Raw genomic sequence first — 26,989 nt, 5'->3', positions numbered from 1 at the left:
ATTATTTAAATCTCATGTTATCGATTGTAGGGTAAATCAATTATTATAAATCACTCGACATATGACGCCATCTACTGTTGCATAGAAATATCAAATAAAATAATCACGCCCAAAGAAAGAATCGTTCTGCTAGATGTGTGCGTGCAAGTTAGTAGTGTGTGTCGTGTAATGTTATAATCGTGCGCTTGTACTTACAAGATTAGCATCGGTCTTGTGTGAACAGTTTCATTCATAAATTCTCTAAGTATAGGTGTCTATAAGCACTGCTTACGGAAGTGGATAATCAATTACGTGTTTGATTTTTTTATGAATAAAATGATTTGCTTGGTTTGTAATTGTTGTATACTGCCATTATTCTTTTTTAGAAATAAAAATATCATTAACAAGTGTAAATACCTTACAGTGTCTTTTAAGAAAATTGAACTAATATTATCAAATTAGTCTTTCGTTTTAAAAATGAGCTATGAAATCAAACGCTGTCTTAATTATGACGAATGAATAGTTTACGTTTTTCAGGAAACATTGGAAAGTGAGAAAGTTAACAATAAATATTGTTTTTATTTATTGTTTACATATCAAAGTAAAATAGCGTTCTAACCTATACTTACAAAAAAATTAAAAACATATTTTGACTAATTTCGATTGCAATGTTTTCATTGGCATATTCAATCGCCATTATTGTTTACCTTCGAACAATGCTCAATGGCGTTGGTGATAAATAAACGGTTCAAGTGCATAAATTCAGTAACTTATAAAAGTTTGAGTGATAGTTTAATGTGTTATAGTTAATTTATAGTTTATTCATTCATTTTATAATGAAAGCATATTCGTGCGGCCTTTGTTTGGGTTCAGTGTGCCTCTAAAAAGTACTTAGAGAAAACTTTAATTTCTATCCCTATATCGTAAAATTAGAAATCATTCGCAAAGAAAGGTGTGTACCAATGTTACAAATATCCCAAAAAAAAGGTGATAAAGTAACACGTATGTTTAATAATAAATATTACGAAAACTATTCTTGGCTAAGCGGCTTTGTACACACCAATCGATTATTTTGCTTTCATTTTGTTTTATTGTCCAATATACGTAAAGTGTGGAATGATAAAGGATATTGTGATCTTAATAATTTTCATAAAGACGCTAAAAACATGATATGTTGGAAAAAAATATTATCATCATCAGTGTGCTTAGAAAATGCTGCCGAATGGTGTGTCATAATTTTGTGACGTAAATCAGGGTATGTACTTTTATTCAATTAGCAGTAGATACACGATAGTATTAAATCAATCAAAGATATAACTTTCGTAAAGTAATTTGATTATAAACCGACATATCTAAAATCTAAATTTTACTTTATGTTTGTGTTGAACACCTTGTGCATACCCTGGGTCCAAGGGCTATGCACGCCACTGGCTGCATTCGAAATTAACGCGGGCGAAGCCGCAGGGCATATCTAGTTATATCTTTAAACGAGCAAATCTATATATATAATTGGGATCTCGGAATCGGCTCCAACGATTTTCATGAAATTTAGTATACAGGGGGTTTTGGGGGCGATAAATCGATCTAGCTAGGATTCATTTATATTGGAATCTCGGGCAAAAACTGCAAAAGATATATCCTTTTTGAGAGATTCCGATGCGTGCGATGCGTGAACGGTAAACGTTACGCCAAACGACAGAAGTATGTAGTAAGTATTATATATCGCAATTGTCAGAATTGTTTTTTCTTTAAAGTTCTATAAAACAATCCGCGACAACAAACGAATATTTTCTTAAGTCGGCTCGTTCGCGGACGAAGTCGCGCGGGTCCGCTAGTTTTAATAACAGGACAATAAATTAACACGTAAAACGGACGGTTCAGGCCAACCAAGTACGGAGACAGGCCCCGGATAAGAAAGAACAGGACACATCAGGAAATGCCCTTGTAACATTATTGTGAAATAAAGAAACTCACTACATGCATAACTGTGCTCGTAAGAACGTACATGACATCATCATCATAATACCCATTACCGGCCTTCTAAAAGGCACGAGTCTTCTCTCAGAAAGCTTCTCATTCTTTAGGTTTAGGTCGTAGTCTCCTACGCTTGCCAAGTGCGGATTGGTAGACTTGACACGCCGTTGAGAACATTATGGAGAGCTCTAAGTCACGCAGGTTTACTCACCATGTTTTCTTTCACCATTTAAAGCAAGTGATATTTAAATTGCTTAAATGAAATCGCACAGAACTCCGAAAAGTCAGTGGTGCGTGCCGGGGCTCGAACTCGGTCTCCACGAAAGGAATGCCGATGCCCCAATAGGCTATCACCTCTTAGAACATACATAAATGTTAAACATAGATATACATAAGGTAAAATAGTATTGCGTTTTTTTTTCGCAAGTGATAAGGTTCAGTTTGTCTACTCATTTGTATTTGTTTACAAAGGTGTTAACCTGCACAAAAAAAAGAAATACTTTTTAACTTATTCATTTTACATTGCTTACATTTTACTAAAGCAAAATAGAGAAATTTAAAAAAAAATGTAACAACGCTAACTTATTAAACTAGTACATGTCAAATGGCTACATAGGTTTCATAGTATGTACCTTCCTTCAACGGCATAGGGTGCCAAGATTAATGGACTTTGAAATTGGGTTGTTTGGTCGCTGCTTGCAAAACGTTCCGCATGCAAGCTCTCGTTTTTTAATTCGGCATTTGAAACATGAAACGTGAAACGCTGAACCATAAACGTTGCCCGGGTCATGATTGACTAGGAAATTACGTTTCTGGCATAAATTTTGCTATGGATTTGACGTTTCGGTCCTGATTATAATTACCAACAAATAGGCAGCGTAGTGAGCCTAAGCGCTGAAACCATTAATTTTATTTGTTACTAAGGCTGCCAGTCCACCGGAGCGGAGCGAGGCAGCATAGGGAGGGAGGCATATTCGGAAATATTAACCAATAGGATTGCACAAAATCTCCGCTGCTGAACCAGACACAGTACGCAACTGCGCTCCGCATCAGTCCGATTCTCGGCTCCGCTCCGGTGGACGGGCAGCCTAATTGCGGTGATAGCCATGGCTAGGACTTCGAATTTTAGGGGGCCCAGTTCGAATACCAGCACGCATCTCTTACTTTTCTTATACTTATGCGCGCTTTAAAGTAATTAAAATACCACTTGCTTCAACGGTGAAGGAGAGCTTGCTTCATCGTGAGAGAACCTGACAGTCCACCAATCTGCACTGGGCCAGCGTGGTGGACTATGGCCTTAACCGCTTCTGTCGTCGGTAATGGGTTGATATTGATATGATAATGATGATGATAAATATGTTACTTCACTCACTCGCTAAAACTATCTCCTATGAGACGAAAATTCTGAGCATAGCAGTGGACATTATAGGCTGTTGAAGATAATAATTTTATTAATTCCACTAAAAATTAGCCCTTGACTGCAATCTCACCATCAGGGCTACCACGGGCGGGAGATAAGAATTATATCCCCTGACGAGGGATATAATTAACGTGTCCACCTCCTTGCGCCCGGGAACATGGAATAGGAGAAGTTTACCCCCGTTTATTATTACATATAATATCATATTATTTCCACTTGTGCGCCAGTACTCTGAGATTTGATAAAGCTGTTGGAGAAGATACATTTTTATCCTTACCCCGGGGATATAATTTTCTCTAGGTGTTAGGTGGTGTTAAGTGGTGATGCAGTCTAAGATGGTAACGTGCTAACCTGTTAGGGAGTATGGTAGTCAGACCCCTAATCGGTTTCTACGCGACATCGCATCGAAACACTACATCACTTAGCGGCACATCTTTGAGGGTAGGGTGGTAACTAGCCACGGCCAAAGCCTCCTACCAGACCAGACCAGAAAATTCAGAAATCATGAATTCCCAAATTGCCCCTGCTGGGAATCGAACTCGGGACCTCCTACCTTAATTCACAGCGCTCACAGTTGCGCGAGATATAGATTTTATTTTTCCATTGCACGTTTCTATATCATGCCGATTATGCGTTGTATATACTTAAAAATGCTTAGATGTATGTAAAACGCTTGCTATGATAAGAGACATTGAATATGGTATAAAACTCAAGTTAAAGTGTAGTAAAAATATAAATACGCATGTTAAGAGGGAAACGTTGATAGCCCAGTGGGCAAGATTCGGTTTCCCTTCCGGGGGGATCAAGTTCGGTCCGTTGGACATTAATCGGTTGGCAATGTAATAATAATAATAATAACTTTATTGATCTCTTAAAAACATGCATATTACATATATTCCTAAGTAACTTAACAAAAAATGTTTTGGAATAATTAGTGTTCAGTGATTTCCACACTAGGATCACCTGTATCGTGGCAATCCATTCCAATTATGAACCAGAGATTGTGCCACTTTCAGTAGTAATGTTGCTAAAAATAAATTTTTAAACGAAATAACAGCTTCAGTTTTCCGCTTAAACAATCCCAACATGGCAATAGTTTTTTTGCCATGTTGAGATTAATAATACTAATTTACTTCCATATATGTGTGTGTGTGTTTGTTTGTGCGAGTGATTTTTAAGAACTATTTAAATCTGTGAAAAAGTGATGATATTGGACGCTTTTGCAGTTCGAGATCTCAGATGTGATGATAAGCTCATCTGTGCTATTTCTGTACGTGTCTTTGTAAGGTAAACAAAACTACTTTCAGTTCTAATCGACACGTCTTTCTCGACGATCACGATCACATCTCACTTCAAGCGAGTTTTGCAACCCAGAGAAAGTTTCGGTTCCAACCAAATTCTTTTCCAGAATGAAAATTTCGCATTTAATTCAAATAAAGAATGTAATTTCATCATAACCAGCTTATTAACGTCTTACTGGTGGTCACAGGCAACGGCTTCAAAAGTATTATATGGATGGTCACAGGCCACCTCTAACATATTTCGTCGTAGCGTAGACCCAGCACACTCGTAGGCCGTGTGTAAAATAGTCATTGAATATATATTAAATGAAGTAGAGCAATTGAAAGCGAAATTAATTGAATAATAAAAAAGTTACGAGCGACGCAATTTTTTAGTAGGAATCACATAATATAAATAAAGTCCCTATATACTTACACACACAAAAACACATCAAACACTCACAATACCCCATACAGACCTACACAATTTATTCTTTACTTATAGTTTAATTATTATTATTTTTTTAAATTTTTATCTTTTAAATTGTTATAATATACAGATTTGATGAAACTTAAGACACGTAACGTAACATCAGAAAGGACCTACCCTCTGTAACACACATTTTTAATTCATTGTTTTGAGCCTGAATAAATTATTGTTATTATTATACAAACAGGTTTGTCGTGACTGATCAGAATACAGATACAAACAGGTAGTTTGGCGTATACATACGTAAAATTAACGTATAGTACATAATATTATATATCATTGACTCAATATACTTTTTAAGGTCTCATGGGTGAATATGACAACATCTACGCGTCATATTGGCTTACTAGTATGTACAAACATTGGATACCTACCCTCATATACAAGTTGCAAGTAATGACCACATAATCTCATATATTGCCATTATAAGGCGTGATCTACATAAGTCGACATTTGCCGCGCGGCTATAACAGTTACCAAATCGGCCGCATAGACACTGAACCACGTTTGAATACGGTAAATGCAACAAGTACGTTTTAAAGATTAGATATTACGATTAAATATAAAAAAATGTATAGTTATTTACTTTTGTTGCAACTTATTGCAATTGTAAAAATGTTGTACGTTCAAGCCTTGACGGGATCGCTGGTATCGGAGTAAATTGTGCGTAAAGAGCATAACAAAATTTAAATTGAGAATCCGTGTGAATTAAAAATCCTATCCCTACTAATATTATAAATGTCAATGTAAGTTTGTTTGTTACGCTTTCACGTAAAAACTACTTAATCGATCCTCATGAAACTTTGTACACATATTCTTGGTAGTGCTAGAAGTATACTTTTTACCCCGAAATTAAGCTCGGTTCCTTTGGGAGAGGGGATGAAAGTGTTTAAATTATTATTTTTGTACTAAAGAGGTTATATAATATGTGTTTAATTTTGCCAAAACATTGTGCAGATCTGATGAATGTAGTTGGAGATAGAGGACAAAACTCCTCAGCGGACTGCAGCAAACTCCTCATTTTAAGGCTTAGCGATACTGAATACTTGAATGCCAATTTCCACATCAAAAAACTAAATCAAACGCAGACGAAGTCGCGGGCAACAGCGAGTATTAAAATAAAATACACCCAGCGATTGGTCTTTCCGTCGCAGATTATAGCAAATTAAACTTATAGATCGTTTCCACCAACCCCCATCCGAGCATCCGAGCATGGTGGTTCTATGCTCTAAATCTTCCTTGAAAGAGCACCCCTATATTCAGCGGTGGGATTTTTTTTTTCATAGGCCTATCCGCGGTGAAGCTTATCGTTGATCTTACGGTCTGGCATTTTATATTGACGACAGAAAAACTTAATCCGCTATTTTGTTTGTTTATTTGCAACGCGCCGCCCTGTTGAATTAAATAGATTTTGATCCACCGCCTGAAGTTAATAATCAATTTAATCCAAAATCTTCAGAATACAATGGAGTTTAATAGTGTTAACCTTATCTATAGGGAAAATAAAGATAGCCCTACTAAAATCCATTTGTCATCTGATAATAAATTATTTTGATCAGATTGATTGTATTAATTTCGTTAGTCATGCGGCGAAAATCGACTGTGTAAAACCTGCTAAACATAGAACCCGTCGCGCCGCGCGCCGAGTCGCATTTCAGCGAAGACAAAAACTACGTGTACGATTCACCTTGTTTCGCGCGGGGGCATTGACCCTCCACAGCTGGGTGCCGCGCGGTACGTAAATAGTCCACACACATACACAACACGGGATGTGTTGTTGTGCGGGAAAATTACATTGTATGTATGTGGATATCTCGTGACGTAGTAACGAAATTTATGTTATCGGCTTAGTTAACTGTCGTTCCATCACAAGGTCATGCCTGTTTATTGTTAAAACTGTAATTAATTTATAATAATAATAAGTTAAATACTCGAAGGATAAATACTCTTTTATGAGCCTCTTAATTTCTGTTGCTGAACATAAAATACGCCTCTTCAATCCCAGAAGATAAAGATTTATAGAGTAGACCGTGCAAGCAACTTCAATGCGGGTTATTATGATCAATCAATCAGTCCACCAATGCGCACTGGGCCAGCGTGGTGTAGTAAACCCTTCTTATTGTGGGAGGAAACCCGTACCCTGTAGTGGGCCGGTTTATGTATGATTTGCATCAATCAATCAATCAATATAAAATTTATTTGGTAAAATATTGTACACATACAGATCTAAATAATATATTGATTACATTCATATTTTGCCGTTTCCGACGTCAAATATTTTAAACTAGCTGTTGCCCGCGGTTTTCGTCCGCTTTTATTTCGGGTTTTTTTTTTTGCAAATACTGTGGGAACCGTATGTTTTCCTGGAATAAAAAGTGTTACTGGCCGCCGTTTTAACTAACTCTATTTAAAGTTGATTAATGCTAGGGCGTGAAGAAAGGACAAACACACAAGCATACAAAAACACTTTCGCATTTATAATATTAGTAAGGATAATTAATATACATATAATAATAGTAAGGATAGCAGAAATTATAATAAGTTAAGAAGTACTGTTAACATATCCTATACGCTATAGAGTTAAAGCTACGCTAAAGATTTTTAATAGCATTGCATCATTATACTTTTAGGTTTCACGTAACGGACGATAATAATGGTAGAGTATGACTCGAGGCCCGAAGCGCGTTTATTCATAGTTCCGTTTAACAAGTCAATTCACGTGACGTGCGGAATAGTCTATCACAGAGAAATGTATGTGGGTCAATGTCCATACGGCATGGCACTTATACCGCGTACTTGTACCTACATACCGCGGTGTAGAAGAGTTTTAGTTCGCGCCTTTGATCTCGTGGTAAACGCCGACATCGTTAGACAGCGTTTACTAATGGCCTAACCTAATCCTAACCTATCCTAAGGTCCTAAAATCTAGTGATTTTTGTCGAGCCAACGAAGCAGTTATTGATTTGAATACCTAAGTAAGGACCTCAGTCCTCGACGACACCTTTAAAGGCGTGTGCTATCTATCGTACTTTGTCAAGCGTGGACTACGGCCTAACCTTCAACTTCTGACTTCTTTTTAACTATCATGGAAGAACGAATAAAAAATACGAAACCAAAATAAAAACGACTAATGTCAAAAATTTAATTCACAATTTGAAATACCGAGATCATTTCCTCCACAGTAACTACCCTGAAGTTGTTACAAATAATAAAGTGAGGGAGAAAAATGAACAACAAAAACAACGTGACACCTACCTGCTATATACAATTCTAAGGGTTGTTTTAACAATGGGGTCTTTACATTCCATTAAACATGAGGGGGATGCTGCTTATTGGAATGTGTAAAATAAATGTTAGAAGCTTTTCATTTTGTTACCTAAGTTAATTATATTCACGGAAATAGCAGCACTGGAAACCCCTACAGAATATATTCTTTACTAGTGGTTCCCCGCGACTTCATCTGCGGCAAAACACTTTATTTTCTAAGGTAGTTTCTCCCGTACAATTCATTCTTTACCACACAATATATCCCGGCACTATGCGTCGCATCAGCCGTCCGTGCTATTAATTTGCTTTTACTATTCCGACGTTATGCCGCGTTTATAAATAAGGTTATCAAAGTTAATTAGTTCGCTAAAGCAATATTTTCTTTGTTTCCAGATCACGCTGAATACGCGGGAGGAGACATGAACGCGACCAGAGGTTGTCACTCCCGCCAAGCAGGGTAGAGACATCCAAAGGTAAATATCGGAATCCTATTACCTACCTTTTATTGACGGGGTATTATAAGTTTAACCTTTCTGTGTGTATGTGGCATCGTTATTCCCGAACGGATAAACCGATTTTGATTTTTTTTTGTGTTGAGGTGAATCAGTGTTCTTATTATTCTTTGATGAAAATCCGTCCAAAATGGCCGCCGTCACAAAGTAGCGGATTACATATTTTCACAACTCCCTACAATAACTTGACTACAATACAAATATAGTGTACATTATTCTACTAGGCAACGCGTTGACTATAAGACTAGTTGACGCGTCGGGGGTTTTTCAATTTTTAATTTTTATATCATTGTCGTAGTGGATTATAAATGCAAAAGTATGGTTGTTTGTTTGTCTTTGCTAAACGCCCATACTAAGCAACAAATCAACTTGAGAGTTAATTAAAAGGGCGGGGTCATAGGGTACTTTTTATCTCAGAAAAGCAAATGTTCCCAAGGGATTTGTTATAAGTTTTGTTAAGTGGGTGTTTATATGTATATTATTCATAAAATATTCATCAGTCATCTCAGTACCCATAACACAGGCTAAGCTTACTTTGGGGCTAGATGGCGATGTGTGCGTTGTCGTAGTATAAAAAAATATTTAGTATATATAATATTTAGTATTTAGTAAGTTAAGAAGTACTGATTACATATCCTATACGAGAGTTAAAACCGTAATAAACGCGGAAGAAGAAGGTATCAACAGCTAGAATTAATAACATTAATCAATAAATAAATTTACTAACACAATACACACATCGCCATCTAGCCCCAAAGTATGCATATCTTGTGTTATGGGTACTAAGATAGTCATCTTAGTATCACCAATATTTTTATGAATATCATACATAAATACTTATAATTATATACAGTTAAAATCCTAGACAATGAAAAACATGTTCATCACATAAACATTTTCCAGTTGTGGGAATCGAACCCACGGGCTTGGACTCAGTAAGCAGGGTCGCTGCAAACTGCGCCAATCGGCCGTCAAAATAAGGAATATGGATTGACAAGTTAATGTAATGGATTCGCGGTGTTTGTTAAATACATAGTGGTCTGGCTCGGGTGGAACACTTCACCCACCCGGCCCGTAATAATGGTTACTGTGGCCGGAATCCATACAAGGCTGCGTGCATAACATGATTACGTCTGCAATGTATGGATGCACCGGGCAACTCGTGTTACTAGGAAATGTAACTTTTATTACGTGTGTTAGCTGGATTAACATTGCGAAATAAGTTGCGTAAATTCGATGTCATATTATTGTTATCTGGTGGGAGGCTTCTGCCGTGGTTACCACCCTACCGACAGAGACGTACCGCTTAGCCATTTAGCATTCCGGTACGATTTCGCGTAGAAATCTATTAGCGTAGAACCATTATAACTGCCGTACTCCCAAAAAGGTTAATCCGCTACCATCTGAGACTGCATCATCACTCATCACTAGGTGAGACTGCAGTCACTTGCGGATTGCGGTATCTTGTAGTCGAATAAAAATAAACTCTTCAACCAATTTTAGGTCAGTCTCAACATCACTTGCTTCTCTTTACCAGATAAACTCTCACAACTGAATTTAAAAAAGAGTTGGTTAAGAGGACAATGCGTAGCTAGCTAAGTGATGTCATTATAAATCCAATATGGCGGACTCTCAAATATCCCAGTTATTTTGTATGCGCCCCCATAATATACAGAGGTATCAATTAAAAAGGGCTGATAAGAATACGATTAAAAAAAATGATTGATATGGCGAACTCCCGAAAATGACAGATATATTAATTTTAGGTTTACCCACAGATTATTTATACTCTAACATTTTCTTACCTAGTATTTTCTTATATTTACAGCATGTAACTAAGGTTATTTGTTTTGTTACTATTACTTTATTTATTTAATTTATAATAAATAAACTTTTATCGAATAAAACATAGATAAATGTAGGAAGGTATGCATACGGGATGCTTGATTAGGATCTGATGATTGGCAGGCCGGAACTCTTGACCCCCTGTGTTTTCGCCCGTCATGTTGAACCTGTGTCTAACCTGCCGCCCAAAACAGTTCCACAGGCATTTTTTTCGTTACACTGAAACTTCACTCTACGTTTCGTTAGATTGGCTCGGACAGGGTTATTCTATTTAAGTTGTACTAGGAGCGCAGGCAACACAAGGTTAATTTACCGACAAGAACTAGTTTATTAAGCTTATGCATCAGATAATCCGGTCTCTAGCTATGACGATGTGAAACTAGTAGTATATGTAAAGGGAAGCTCTAGTGCAATAAATATTTTCGTGTTGGTTTACGCGTGTACCTAAATATAAACTAACACAGGTACATTTCCACCACTGTTTGCCGTCTAGAGCCACAATCGATTGAGGGCGGTCGTCACGGCTACAGCTTCGCTACGACCATTGATCTGGGAATAGGGTTGCCACCCTACCAGTATTATTATAATTTTATACATTTTAATTCAGTTTGTTTGATAACATCTCTGTTGCAGCGGTGTACGTTTCACGTACGGTGCACGAATTTGATAACGATACAAAATCTGCAGATCGAAGATTAAGTTTTGAAATGCTACCCTTTTGATAAAGATGTCCTTAATAACCATATTATTTGATCTGAAGATTATGAATTAGCGATTATTAACTTCGAGCGTTTATGATTTTTCCAATTGTGTTAGATTTTAGATTCTGTTGTTACGGGCTGTATGTTATTCAACTTTATTCTCATAAAAATAACTGTTTTCCTTTAACTTGTTACAAAAAAAATATTAAAGGAAAAAAAAAAACAAATAAATTGTGTTATAATTTTTTTGAGAAAATAAGCAGATTTAGGCTTCCTATATTTAGTGCGATTTGATCGGTGTCGCATTTGAGCGATTTTAATATTGTTGTTCCTTTATTACACAAATATTATATATTTAACTTAAGCTAACTCACCATGACTTAAACCACACAGGGTTTATTATGGTGGCGAAGTAATAACACCTACTTATTTTCTTCAAAATGTACTCAAAGTAATAATAAAAATATTTTAAGTGTATATTTCGTTCTGGTGTTAACCCTAGCGATAATATATAATATTTACTATGCCATGAAAGGTAACTGGTTCAGTATAAAGTGACATGATCGATAGCATTCATGAGGTTCTTTTATGGGGTTTCTTTATATTATACTAGCGGTTTCCCGCGACTTCACTATGTAAAATGTTTTCATTCAAACTTGTAAACTATGTTATAAAAGAGTGCTTCAAGAGGTATTTTATGTTGTGTCAATGCCCTTACTTTAAAAAGAGGTCTTTTATCCAAGTTTCAGCCCTGTTTTAGCACATATCAACCGCCCTTGTTCAGTTTGTGCGTTTTCCAGTAGAGTTCTTCCGCACAAATAGAATAAGTTTTCACGCGCTTCATTGGATGTTACGTCATATAATCACGTCATTTAATGATTTTTTAAACAATAATGAAACAACAGAAAATCAAAATACTAAGTACTAGTCATTTGTTATTCTCAGAATTGCTATGCACCAATGTGCACTGTGTACTTTTAATGCCGAGTCTTTGAACTAGCCGACGACGGCTTTCGGCATAAGCTTGCTAACGCTTCAAATCGGCTAACGGCTCATCGTTGGCTCAAATAGTATGCTGCAGTAGCCCTCGTCATTTGATGGACTTTTGTATACCGTCTTGAGCCACTAGTGTTCAGAGTCTCTCTGCGACTGTTGATTTCGTCTCCACTACGTTACTGGTACTCTAACGTACATTCGGTACTCTAAGCTATGTGCCCTGCAAATTACGAATTTAGCCTCGCAACTCATGAGGCATAAATCTTTTGTCAAATTCAAAGTCAAATATTTCTTTATTCTAATGGGGCCATTGATGGCACTTTTGACACATGATTACATAAATGTGTACATAGTAGTGAGAAGTGATGGCGATAACTACATTTGTACACTTAAAACTAAAACTAAGAGGGTTCCAAACGCGCCCTGGTCTAAGAAGAAGCCCACAACAAACTAAGCCGGGTGTTCTTTCGTTATCACCATCTCACATTGTCATTTGTAAATATTTAAGAAGAAACCTGGTTAGAGCAATACTTCACACCCAAGCTTTTTTATGGTTTACGTTATCCTTTCTAAAAGCTTTCGCTTAATACAAACTTTGAACTTTTGTAGAGACATCCCCAAGATATCAACCGGTAATTTATTGTAAAATTGTATACAATTTCATCTAGGTTTAGCCTCCAGGACAGAATTGATCGCAGAGAATGAGCGAGGTATTGTCTATGTCTCCAAGCTCACATATTAACTCTGGCTTCTCCGCAAAGACATTTTTTCTGGATTTACGTTGACGTACATCGCGCATAGCTTATTCCACCATTCCCGCTTATTACCACTTCAGCCTCGTAACCCGAAAAGCTATGGCTCCATGCTCATATACTGATCTCCTCTGCGGACCTTATTTCTGCTTTAGTTACGCGGACGCCGCTTCCTCCATCGCCCACCGAGTGATTCTAACATTTCTCATAAGTCCCAAGGCTCGTTAGATGTGGCATTGTTTTACATTGGACAATGTAAACAAGCGGTTTCTTTTGCGTGCGAGAGGACAGATATGACACTGACCTTTTCTTTAGCACGCAACTCAGAATACCTACCTCACGTAAAAAGTGTTTCTATTCTTGATCTGCGTTTATAGCTCAAGTTGTGATAATAATTGTTATAATTTTTCTTTTTACATATAAAGACAAAATTGTTTAAATATTAGGCATAAAATAATATTGGTGTATTAGTAAATGTGTCGCTTGAAGTTGTAGGATGAATTTATGAGAAACAACATTTCAGCTTTATATTATTAGCTTAGGCAATTCAACTTTCCTAAAAATAACATTTTGACTTGAATATAATAAAGCGAACGCTATCGAATAAACATGACACGCAATAATGAGGTCGGTAAACTTTTTAGTAACGTCTCGCGGAAGTTTTTCGTTGTGTGCTCAGTAAGCAGTGCGTTTTACATTGTATTTACCCACTTGTGTGCGTGCGGGGGCGAGGAACGCTCAAGGGCAACCGGCGGGTAACGACCCCATCACCTTAAGTTCTACGTACCATAAAGTATGCTGATAGACCTCACGATAAATAACTGAACCAGTTTCTGCACATTGGTTTCAAATTTTTTTTTTGCGCGAACTCTTGGCAATTCGGTTACGCTTACCATTTTAACTAAACTCAACTTAAACCTTCTTTATTCAAAAAGGGCTATCATAATAGCATTTTTTTTTAAATTTTTTGTTAATTCCTTAACTTGACTCTAGAAACTGACAGCTCTTAAAGAAGTTCTGTCCCTTACCACGTGGAACGTTGTTTAAATTATGTGTAGATGTTATAGTCATTGTTATTTGGTACTCCGTACAAAAGTGGACGGCCATTGGTTGTCATGATGATGATGATGATGATATTATAATATTTGTAATTTTAATTTATGTAAAAATCTTCTCTTTTATATGTAAACGAAATAATGCTGAGCACATTATTTTTATTCTTTCAGGAGCTGGTTGCCGGACCGGGAGTGCATAGTATGGATGTCAGTTTTAACAATGTACTGGAAGGGACACGCCAGTACTTTATGGGAATACCAAAGCAGGCACAGGGATCAAACGGCCAACAGATGTGGCCTGCAAGCGCTCCGACCGAGGAGGGAACTCCTGCTCTCTCGGGAGCTCCAACACCATCTTCACGACCTCCATCTGTGGCTGCGGCGCCGCCTCCAACGACAGCGCCAACACCCGTCTCTATACCGCCACGACCGCCTTCCGAGCCTCTCGAACCTGAACCGCACTTTATTCACAAAGCCACAGTGATGCGCGAAGCGGCAGAAAAGCGAAGAGAACAGCCTGAAATTGAAGACGAAGAAGAAACAGGGGGAGCCTTGTCACCACCGTCTCATATAATACGGAAACCAACTCTCCACACACTGCCTTCCCCCGCGGCAGCTCCAGCTGTGCCGAGTCCGTCGCCCGCTCGCCCGCCTTCTGAAGTTCCGCAAGCTTCAATCATGGCAACTGAACAAATTGATACTACGATTCAGTATCGTACCCCTATTCACCGGGTACAAACTCCGACAGCGAGGGCACCCGACCATTTTACGTCGGGCCGTCCATTAGATCACTATTCTGCGTCTCGCCCACCGGAATCTTATCCGCGGTATCAGTACGAATCCAATTTTTCCGACACCGGGAGAAATTCCCATGGGCCACCAGTGGTCTCGCCTCAACCTTCAATACCACCCCGTCCGAGTCCACAAACGTATGCCAGAATCTCTAGCTCAATGCCGCAGCATGCTATTAGTCGGTTAACAGAAACGACGGCTTATAATGCACCCACGCAGCGATATTCTTTACCGCCCACTCAGGCTCCACCTCCACACAATGACCGAGTCCCACCTATTCATCATCCACAACACGTGCAATCGAGTAAAAGGATAAATTCCATGGATAATCGTGCCTCACCTATTTACTCTTCGATGTCTCAACGTCGCGAATCTCCTTCACATACGCGAGCATCGTCTCAATATGAAAGACATACAACTCTTCCTCAAAGAAAATACGATCCTCAGCAAGTATATTCCGGTTACCGGCAGACGACGTCGGCACCCTTACCTATTCCAATTCCAAATCCAAGAGTGGATTCTCATCAACAACTTCAATTTAAGCACAGCTCTATAGAAGCTTTGAATGCATCATATGCAATTAGAGGGACAGATCGAGTCCCACCACCACCACAACCGCCATTACAACCTCATGAAATAGCGCGGCTAGCTCCACGAGTAGATTATCCTAGCAAAACGAGAACATCAGATTCCAGAAATAGCTACCCTTATGCTACTCCGTCTACGTCAGCAGTAAGATATGCTTCGAGCTCACCGGGTCAAGCTATCCAAAATAATTCGCAGCCCCATCCACAAGCACTTCCATCTAGAACATCGTACCGCACGGCAGTTGCTCCTAAAACGAATTATGATTATACAACGCCAAACCATGTACAAATTTCACCATCGCGCTCAACGGCTAAGCCTGGATATCCCAGTCAGCAAGCGCGTATGACCGTTTCCGTCACAGCTTTAGTTGATCAATTGAACCAAACTAAGCAGAAACGGGAGTCCCCACTTGATTTGTCTGTTAAAACAGTGAAGAATTCTGCAGATTCTTCAACGACTCAGGATGATGTTATCGATTCTGCGTCAATGAAAAATGAGGCTCATCCCATACAACCCAGACCAACGTCTAGCAGCCGGAACACTACAGTTTCTGGTTATGTTGCTTCACACAAAGTAGACTTTTCTCCTGATTTTGCTCAATATAGAGACCGAAACACGAACCACGGATATAATGCTGCTACAAATCAGCATATTGGTTATAACGGAGCACATAATCCTTCGAGACCAGTGACTGATTCTAATCACGTTGAATCTCGCCATCAAGTATACGAACGCAGTAAATATAATGGGCCAGTTAAGAGAACTGACTATGTTCCCAGAATAGACCTAACGCGAACAAGTGGCGAGGATCGTTATTCAGCGAGTAGAATTCGCGATGATCGGCATTTAATTATAGAAGAAAGAAAACGGCCTGCAGGCCCGATAGTTAGTAACATTCCCGAAAAAATTCTTCGCCACGAAACATGGACTGCTGATAGTCGGATAGAACAACTGAGTCAATCGGCGAGAGAACAGCGGGAGCTAATGATTCAACCAGTATACAGTTATGCAAGCCATAAAAGGCTTGAGGCAAGTCAACATGAACATAAGCGTTCAGTAAATGCTCTTCCTTATCGCGAACATCACCATTATCCTCATCATCGATATTCTGGTAATTCATATCCTGAGGGCGGAAGTAGAGAAGCAAATGACTACCACCCTCATTATCATGAAAAAATACCAAATAATAATCGCCATATTATTCAAAAGATTCCGAGCCATAGAGACTTAATTCCGCATAATTTATTACCCATGAGTGCGCAACCTGCGGATAAAGAAGTATTAAGTATATTACGAAACAGTTTACAAACAAAACAAACGGGTTATTTAGAAACTGCTAAATCAAGTAGTGAAGTTCCTGATCTCATTGTAATAGATGATGTAGATGATTCTGTGATAGAAATAACTGATGACGATGTAGCGAAAGATGACGAATTGACTAATAGTAATAAACTCAATATTTTGAAACAATCGGTTGCAGACTTAAGTCATCATATAAAAATGCCTAAAGCAGTGGATTCGATTCCACGAGATTCTGATTATCCGAAATTTGATAGTCCTGAAACTAAGAGAATATCTCCAGAAAATGATGTTGCTTCCAGAATAAGAACCAAGGCAGAATTAAAAGTAATGCCACCATCACAAGATAGTTCATCAAAATTAGAGATGAAGCTAGAATGTATTAATGTTGAAAATAATACATCAAAACTGCTTCCAAAATCTCAAAAACAACATCTTTTTAACCAAATTCGCGAAGATAATCTGAGATTAGAATCTGTTATAAAAAATGAGAAACATTACAATATGAACATTCCAGAAATAAAAACAGAACCTATGAATATCGATGAAATAGAAAGAGATGCAGTATTACAAATAAAAACAGAAAATTTTGAAGAAAAAATTGAAGCTCAAGAAAATAGCATGGAGGGCTTAGACATGGATTGGGCTAATGCTTGCGATAGTTTTATGGAACAGTTGAAAACAGGATGTCATAAAAAGAAAAACCATAAAAAACGGAGTAATACTTTAGACTTAGAAAATGAGTCACTGGAACAACTTTCAGAAAGCAATGATTTTAAAGAGGACCAACAGTCTGCAGAAAACAGTAAAGTGGTAGAAAATGGAGGTGTGACAGAAAATAGCGCTGTTACTGAAAACCGCGGTATGCAAGAAAACAGTTTTGTAGTTGATAATAAACCTCGTTTTGAAAATGGTACTGATACAGAACCAGAACCGACTTTAGAAAATTCCTACACAAAATACGTCAATCTAACCTCCGAAAACAGCCCTGTGAAAGGAGACGAACAGTCTTTAGAAAATACTAGCTTGAAAAACCAAAAACAGTTTGGAGGCAATAGGGTTTTGAAAGAGGATGAACTACCAATTGAAAATAAAGGTTTGCAAATAGACAAACCGCTACCAAAAAATAATAACATGAATGAAGGACACGTACAATTTATACCTGCAAATTCTAATGTAGAGCTGCCAGCTATTATTGAAATTAAAAAGGAGCCAATGGACGAGGATGAACTTAAATTAGAAAGTGAAGTAAGCTTAATCAAAGGAGATTCTTCCGTCAAAGGTAGACAAAAGAAACCCGATAAAAATAAGTCAGAAAAACAAAAAGATAAAGAAAATAATAAAGCGCATAAAAATAAAACTAATATGAAAGTTAAAAATAAATTGGTTAAAAATGATTGCTTACCTAACACAGTACCCATAAAAAAGGAATTAGAAGAAGAAGAAACATTAAAAACAGTTGTAAAAGAAGAATTGGAATCAACAGACGATGACGAACCTCTTATAAAAAGCAAATTACTGAAGGATAAGCAGCAAACTGATCAATTAATAAAATATCAATTATTAAAAGATTTATCTGAAAAATCAGCTTACGTGAAGTTAGAATGTTGTCATGAACGTATGAACAGTGTTAGAAATTCCTCAGATTCTGCTCCTAAGGAGGAGAAGCAAAGTAAAGGAAAATCCACACGACAGAGGTCAAAATCAAAGGGTAAGACTCTGTCAACGGAAAATATAAAAAAAGAAAAGCCTGACGAAGAATCTAGCACCGATAGTGATGACGCATTAAGTGTAGCAAGTAGATTACGAGTGCGTAAGAATGTAAAAGTTGAGGAAAACAAATCTGCGTTGCAAAAAACTCCCTTGAAGTCATCCCCGACGAAAAAAAAAGATAGTGGAAATAGCAGCAGTTGCTCGACACCTGCGTTGCGTAAACCTGGTTTTGGTGATGGATCAGATTTCCATCCTGGGTGGGAAGAAGAATTATACAGATATAAGAGATCTTTACGCATGCCTTCTAGACTTATTGCAATTCCGAGAGGCCGCTCCGGTGGCTCATTTGTTAAAGGCTGTGCGACACAATTCACACGTGGCTCAACATCTCTTCCGGACTTGGATCCCGTTCCCCTTTCACCCGCACCGTCATCAGCTCCGTCCGCTGCAACTGATGATCTCTATAGAAGACCAGATAAATTAAATCTTGACAGTGATCTTGAGTCTAATTCTAGTTGTTCTGCTATGAATAAGCTTCATTACGATTCAGAAGCTTCAACATCCACAGTATTTTCTGCAACAAAAGCAAAGAAAAAGAGTAATTCAATTGTAGACGTCCTCATTGAAAAGTGTGGAAAGAAAGAAGAATCAAAAAAGAAATCTAAAGAAAAAGAAGATAAAACGCCGAAAATTGTTACGAAAAAGTCCAGTAATACTGAACTTTTAGCAACGCCAAGCTTAGGACTGATTAAAAATGGAAATAAAGGTAATCTAAGCGCTAAAAAGGAGAAGTTGATGGAAGATATTTTTTATTTAGGTGCTTTCAGAAAGGAAACTGTTACTATGTTTAGGACAGCTTTCATTAAAGATACCAATGGACTTATTGGTGCTACAGAAGAATTTTCGCCAGTTGTACTCAAATCAAGAACTAGAACTGAAAGCAGAGTATTGAAGCAGCGAGCTACGATTAAAGAAGTATTTGGTGATGACCGACCTGCGTCTGCCCCTCCATCTTCCTGTAGAGAAGAAATCATACAAGATGATCCACCAATAAAAAAGGAACCGGAAACAAAGCCTAAATTCAAGCCAAAAAAAAATGTGAAAGAGAAAATAAAACGAAGATCTAGTTCAATAAGGGATGGATTGAGAAGCACTAAATCATTGAAAACGAATGACGCTAAAGGGAGACTCATGCGTTTAAAGAAAAGAAATAGTGTCATAAAATCATTCGCTCATAAAAGAAGAAAGGAACTCGCAAATAATAAAGCAAAAAAAGATGCGATCCCTACTTCTGGCGAAAAGGATCAAAACAAGGTAGAAGGTGGTGACCCGGTTCCTACTGAGGTTAACACTAAGAGACGTTTAAAACGCCTTTTTGGAAGAAGAAAATTTAGCTCAGGTTTTGATTACATTCGAAAGAAAAAGAAAATCATACGCAGGGAAGAAAATTGTCCGAAAGTTGTCCGGCGACCAGCACCTAAACCTAGCCCTGAATCTGTACACGATATCAAAAAAGAGATCAAGAGCTGGTTTATTAATAAGAGTGTAGGTGAGACACACCTGCATCGCGCTGCCAGACTTGGTTTTACAGTAAGTATAGTATCCAATATTTAGCATGTTTGCTAACTGGGTTTCATAGGAATTGTTTTAAAACTTTCCTTTCCTTTTTGTAGGATTGTGTTGCATATTGCTTGGAGAAAATGGAATCGGATCCATCTGCTAAAGACAACGCAGGCTTTACACCATTACACGTGGCATCGGCTAAGGGTCACGTACGAATAGCACGATTGCTTCTCCAATATGGTGCTAATGTTTCTGCTGCAGCTCAAGGAGGAATACGGTAAGAATTCACTTAATAATACTTCTGATAAAATTTTTATGGCCCTGTGTAGAACTCTAGTACAATTATAACTCCCAACGTAAGCATGATTCTTTTCCATTTATCCCGGTGAATAACTATGCATATCGAATTCACGACTTTCTCTTGGGTATATTTTAATAGATTCTGTGTTGATACCAAAGGTTTGAGTATTCTTGGAATGTACCCACCAAACTGTTCTTTTGATATCAGTTTACTCAATACTTTTTTCTCTTTTTATTGGAGTCTGGCATATTTAATTAATCCGTTTTTATTAACAGGCCGCTGCACGAAGCCAGTGAGAACTCTCATGTTGAAATAATTAGACTGCTGTTATCATACGGCGCTGATCCTGTTTTGGGGACGTACGCCGGTCAAACGCCTGAAGAGTTAGCAGAAGGGTCAGCAGCCATGTTGCTCCATTTGTATATAGCTGATGTCCAAGGACGTGCCATCGAGCCTTGGAGATTTCCATCTCCAGACAAAATTATAGGTGAAGGTTTATTTATTGAATAATATTGAGATCAATTATAGGTATATAATTGAACAAAGAAATATAAAAATAGGGACTACGAAAAAAAACTGATACCTCCTAAGCTGATATTTAAGAAAAAAAACTATTAAATATTATAGCTGTTGCCCACGTGCGAAGTCACGTGTTTGTTTTTGTTTTTGAAGCATCTTGTTGGAACAATTTATTTGGAAGATATGTAACATTCAATTAAGGTGTAGTTCTACAGATATTTTTAAATTCTCTTTTTTTTTTTTTTTTTTATAAATCCATTGTAGTTTTAACTCGCGATAACTTCTAAATTAAATGTCCAATTAGAATTAATTAAAAAGTATTTTACTGCTACATAAATAACCTTGATGATAAAACTATTTACTTGAATGAGAATTAATACTGCAATATAAATGGAACCCACTTATGTTTACACCAGCGATTTATAAAAATTATGGAACACAAAAGCTACTAGTGCGTCTTAAATATTATGGTTAGATATATTCCCTTGCGGAATTTGGTAATAATGAGTACTTTAATCATGTAATACATTATTTTCTGTAACATCAATAATTTTCTCAGCGCACGCCACGTAATTAAATTTATACGCAAATTTTTCTACTTTGGTTTACATTATTGCCATTTTCATAAGGATCTCCAATTTATTTAAAGATAATTTATAGCCTGTGTACTTTGTGATAGTTAAGCCTTGTATTGGTGAAGAAATGGTTACAATCGTTCCAGTACTTTTGGAGCCTGTTGGGTACCAATAAAACAAAAAATCTTTCCTCTTTATAATATTAGTACTATATTATTTTTCTTATTATTTTCTATATTAGTTTAATTTAAATTTAAATTATTGCCATTTGTTGTTATTTTTCTCTGTGTATTATCATAGAGTAAAAATTGTAATCAGGGACGATGAAGCTGTCTAGTCAAAGCAAACGTACTGTAAGTGCGGCGCTAGGAAAGTATCCTTATTGGCCACAGTAATATTCTTATACACTGTCTCGTCATGAGATGATATTTGACGACCTCCCTGGTGTAGCGGTGAGCGTTTAAACATCGAGGTCTCGGGTTCAATTTCCGGCAGAGGCAGTTTGGGAATTTATTATTTTCGAATTTTCTCTGGTCTGGTCTGGTCTAGTCGTGCAGCTAAGCGATTGGCGTAGAAACCGATTAGGGGTATAGGTTTATTTTAAATGCCATACTCCCTACCAGGTTAGCCTGCTACCATCTGAGACTGCATCATCTCTTACCACCAGGTGAAATTGCAGTCGAGTAGTGTAATAAAAAAAAGATCAGGCATCGAAATATTGTACTGTGAACAAGTTTACTGTGCGATTATGATGTCAAATTCTAAGCTTAACGTTTAAACTTTCAGATCGTGAAGAGATCGGTTGCGACCCACTGTCGTCCCCTCCCCCCGGGACCCCGCCACCGCCGCCCGACGCGACTATAGAGATCCAGTGCACGGAGGCTCCACTACCCCCTTTCTACAGCCTCCGAACGGGACCAGGCCAACCGGCCGATGGTCTATGGTGCCTGCTGCAGGATATCACGAACATTCTACAGGTGAATTTACAACTATTCTATATTTATAGTTTTATATGTGTTATATAGCCAGCGTGGTGGACGCTCTAAACCCTTCTAATTCTGAGCGCTGAAGACCCGTGCCCTATATTGGGCCAGTAATGAGTTGATAATAATGATGATGCATAGATTTGTCTTCTGAACAGATTTAATAACGAGTTCCCACTCTTGTGAAACCGTGTAACTTTTTGACACATTTTTGACCGCCGATTGGCGAAGTAAGACCAGTTTCGACCTGACTGGACCCTGCTTTCTGAGTCCAAGGCTGTGGTTGATTCCCAAAACTGGAAAATGTTTGTGTGATAAACATTAATTTTTGACAGTGTCTGGGTCTATCTGTATATTTATAAGTATTTAAGTATTCATTTAAATATTAATCAGTTACCCATAACACCCATAACACAAGCTACGCTTACTTTGGGGCTGGATGGCGATGTGTGCGTGTGTGTGTGTCGTAGTATACCTATTTATTTTATTTATTTACTTTAACTTCGAATCTCACTGCGCTATTTCGGCAATAGCAAGAATCAGAATTCTTCTATGAATCTACTAATTTCTGATTTGAGTAGAAGTAGAGCTTTTTGTGACCGGCCGGAGTACTACCGCTATCCTTATTTCTGCCACCAAGCAGCATTTCTGTGTTCTGGTCTGAAGAGTTGCCGGTGTGTGCGGCTTAACACCAACGCAAAAGGTTGATGGACTAAGCGACACTCCTACTTCTACTTACCTCCTACTTGGTCTGGCAATTGTAACTTAAAAAAAAATATATAAATATTCCAAGCTCTTTATCGCCCGCTTAATGACCTCGTATTTTACCTCGTATTATATAAGTGTCAAGTTTCGGAGCCACACTGCCTGTTGAAGACTTATCTTTAGTCTTCAGGTATTTTTGGTCCAAAGTTTATGCAAAATTCCTCAAACTATTAATTCGATATATAAATTACAATTTTGCGTCCCCATCTTTTCAGATAAAGTCAAAGGACAGCCTGCTGAAGCAAATCCACTGCGGCTCGGGATCTCCAAAAGAACTGCTTCGAGAAATACGCACCCAGGAATTTTTGGAGAGGGCGCAATGCCACCAACTGCTTGGTGCCGGGGAGAAAGTCAACGTTAGAGCATCGAAGGTTGCCCTCGTTAGAGTCACCGATAAGTTGAGGCAACTACTCAAAATCGAGACTGTCCTGGTTAGCTGACACTAAATAAATACATAGTGGTTTAGGGTGTTCATATTGATATTTTGAGTGACTTTACAATGGTATACGTACAACGAACTCGACGACGCGTGACGTGTCGTACGACGAAACCGTAATAGTATAAGGTTTCGCCGTACCTTCAGTCGCGCTTCGTCGACAATTGATGAACGTCCAATGCACTTAAGGCAGACAAAACGCGGCGTCCATTCGTATGACCAATCACTGGACCCGGATGTTTGAGCAAGGCTTGTGATTGGCCGGACTTTGCTCATGACGCAGTGTGGATGCTGCAATATATCCATCGCTTTCCACGACATAGATTTTGTAGTGGTCAATACAGGTCTTGACTGACAGACTGGATCGATGTCGGCGTAGAGTTGCCAGCACCTCAACGTCCATTAGTTCTCCTATATTTTCGAAAAACATACAAGAGGGTGCCAATTCAGTTATATAAAAAACTAAAATCAACTTTAAGGACACGTCTTAAAGTTATGGCATACTTTTTGCTTAGATCCCATCGAAAAAGATGGCACTACATTTTAGAAGGTTCAATTTAATAGTTTAGTACTTGTACATATCCTAAACTACAAACTACCTTTATGTAGAGATGAGAAAGTTGTTTTTAATAAAATTAAATTCGCAACGGGAGCAATTGAGTAAAAGCTTAAAATCCTAGAGAATTTTCAGTAGTTGGACAAAGCTTAAAGACACTACTCGTAGATAGGCACCTACAGAATTATAGATCTCGAACGATAATTATTGTGTTTATAATCTACCGGAAAACTTGCTATAGAATAAACCAAGCTATTTAAAAATCTTCGACTGATTTATTGTAAAACATAATCAAAGATGTATCTCATTTAGGAACAAATTAATCTATGTATTTGTTTTATGAGACTGTAATTTAATTTAGGGCAGCCATTACATAATAACTATAATATTTGGTCACACAACTGAAGTATGTTTTGACTGACATATGGAATGTCAGTGAGGTGTTGCTATCTCTAGAGTCTGCAATGTCCCACTAGAGCCGTTCTGTGGTGATTAACAATCTGGTTCATTAATTAAGATAACAAATCTGGGTTGGTTAGGGATATTATTTATTAAATGGCGCAACTATTAAGGTAATATAACTCGTTTAGGATATTTTAGGTTTACTTAAAGAACCATTACATCAAATGCGTCTTTAAAAGATTTTTTACGCCAAACGTCCAGAGTAATACTCTAAAGGTAATAACTTCTTACTGACTGTGACATTTACTTCTCACTTTGTTGTATGATGTACTGTAGAACAACCTGTATATATTTGTTATAAAAACATTCGCGTATTGTAAATAATAAATGTTGCTTTAATCGTATTTTATTCCCATGGGTGCTATTTAACGTTGGTGTATGGTGTTTGTTGTTTTAAGATTATGTGAATACGTATTATTTTAGTTGTATGCGGCAATGATAGTGTAATAAATGAGAATAACAAGTTATAGTTACCATAATCTAATTAAAAAATAAAGAGATAGCATAATCTTGAGTGTGCAATAGTAAACGTTTGTATTGATTGCACTGTAGTTAAAAATGGTGGTTATAATGCCAGCAGGGCTAGCACGGGCGAGAGATAAAAATTACATCCCCCGATTATATCCCCTGACATGGGATATAATTAACGTGTCCACCTGCTAAATCACTGGAACATAGTAATATGAGAAGTTCATCCCCGTTTATTAATTATTGATTATATTAAAAAGTTGATAAAGCTGTGGGAGAAGATAAATTTATAACCCTTCCCCGGGGATATAATAGTCCCGGGTATATTTCACAGCAGGCACGTAATTGGGTAATAACACAAATTTAAAAAAAACAGTGGCTTTTTTCCGCAAAATTGAAAATAGCAATTTTGCATTGCCTGACCTATCCAAGAAATTGTCACATCACGATTATTGTTATTGTTGTTTGTGGCTGATCATATGGCTTCTTGCTCAAACTGCCAATTGTGTAAGCCAGGACTTATGGCGTTCATTTTAACTGTCATTCTAAGGTACTAGACCCTGTGGTCATGACCAGTAAAACTGACATTTTGGCAAACAATTGTTGCTGGCAATATGACACCTGTTGTAAAACTGCCAAGACCATCGACTATAGCTAAAACGCTTAAAAAATAATATTGTGCCAGCAGGAAAGTATAATGGCACCTAATATAATTGTAGCTTGTCATTCTGAGTAAATAAAAAATAAAATTAAATTCCCAGCTCTAGAGCAATTTATTGTCGTGATAGTAATTAATTGTGAGTAAGTGTTTTGTGCGCTTTTAAAAATAGAGTGAAAATTACAATTGTCCTGAGATTATGCTAATTTATTTTTATTTTTATTCTGATATTTTATCAAATTTGATCTAAGTAGCTAACATTATGTTTGTTTTATTCATATAATATTGTTATGTTTGTCGATATTTGTCTCCCTGATATATTTTTATTGTACAATAATTTCATTTATTTTTATTAAAGTTATGTTTTTATTTATAGAATCCAATAAGAAATTAGTAAATTTTATTAAAGCATAATTTGTATGCATATCGCAAAAATTATTAGTTTTGTAAATACGTAGGTACTTTTATTAAATGATAAGCAAATTATTTTTTAATTTATTTCGATCCTACTGACTGAATAATACGCGAGAAGTGTATGAAATTATTGTATTATTCCGTCAATAGTTTTTAAGTAGCATTTTGAAAGAATTGTGTGAATAGTAGCAATTTTGTATTCCATAATTGAATCATGTTCCGCCCTACCTTATTTCTGTATGGAGATAAAACGAAGAAGTACATGATTGATCTGTGATGAAATAATATTAGAAGAGTGAACTTGCGCGCGGATATTGGTATGAATTTTAAAATCGCAAGGGATTGTAACTAAGGTCTTTATATTATAGTATACAAAGTTGAATAACTACGGAAACTGAACTGTATAATATTAACTGTCTGTTTTAAGCGGTACCTACAGTATAAGTATTATTATCAATATTGACACAATAATTCTTGTTGATGATGTGGAAAATAAAGAAAGTGATCAATTGAAACTATTTTATTTAATGGATTTGCACGCTAACAATTAGAAGTTTCATTAATGTTCAACTCTGACCGGTATTTGAGGACTGACAAGGTTTTTTAGAGACAGACCAACTACTCTT

At 37.2% G+C, this 26,989-nt stretch overlaps 1 protein-coding gene across 2 annotated transcripts in view; it reads left to right on the top strand.

Annotated features, from left to right (window-relative positions):
• Positions 1–26,197, top strand: part of LOC120626156 — a 96,803-nt gene extending 70,606 nt beyond the window's left edge. For both annotated transcript variants that reach the window (XM_039893488.1, XM_039893487.1), the window contains exons 3-8: positions 8,804–8,883; positions 14,443–20,253; positions 20,337–20,503; positions 20,803–21,014; positions 22,408–22,598; positions 23,585–26,197. In XM_039893488.1, coding sequence (XP_039749422.1) covers positions 14,473–20,253; positions 20,337–20,503; positions 20,803–21,014; positions 22,408–22,598; positions 23,585–23,809 — 6,576 coding nt within the window. In that variant the 5' untranslated portion in view covers positions 8,804–8,883; positions 14,443–14,472 and the 3' untranslated portion in view covers positions 23,810–26,197. The remainder of the gene's footprint in view (positions 1–8,803; positions 8,884–14,442; positions 20,254–20,336; positions 20,504–20,802; positions 21,015–22,407; positions 22,599–23,584) is intronic.
• The last annotated feature ends 792 nt before the right edge of the window (positions 26,198–26,989 follow it).

The sequence above is a fragment of the Pararge aegeria genome, chromosome 9, assembly GCF_905163445.1.
Source record: "Pararge aegeria chromosome 9, ilParAegt1.1, whole genome shotgun sequence".
NCBI lineage: Eukaryota > Metazoa > Arthropoda > Insecta > Lepidoptera > Nymphalidae > Pararge > Pararge aegeria.
The sequence above is the reverse complement of the archived record's forward strand: the minus strand, read 5'-3'. Positions and strand labels throughout refer to the sequence as shown.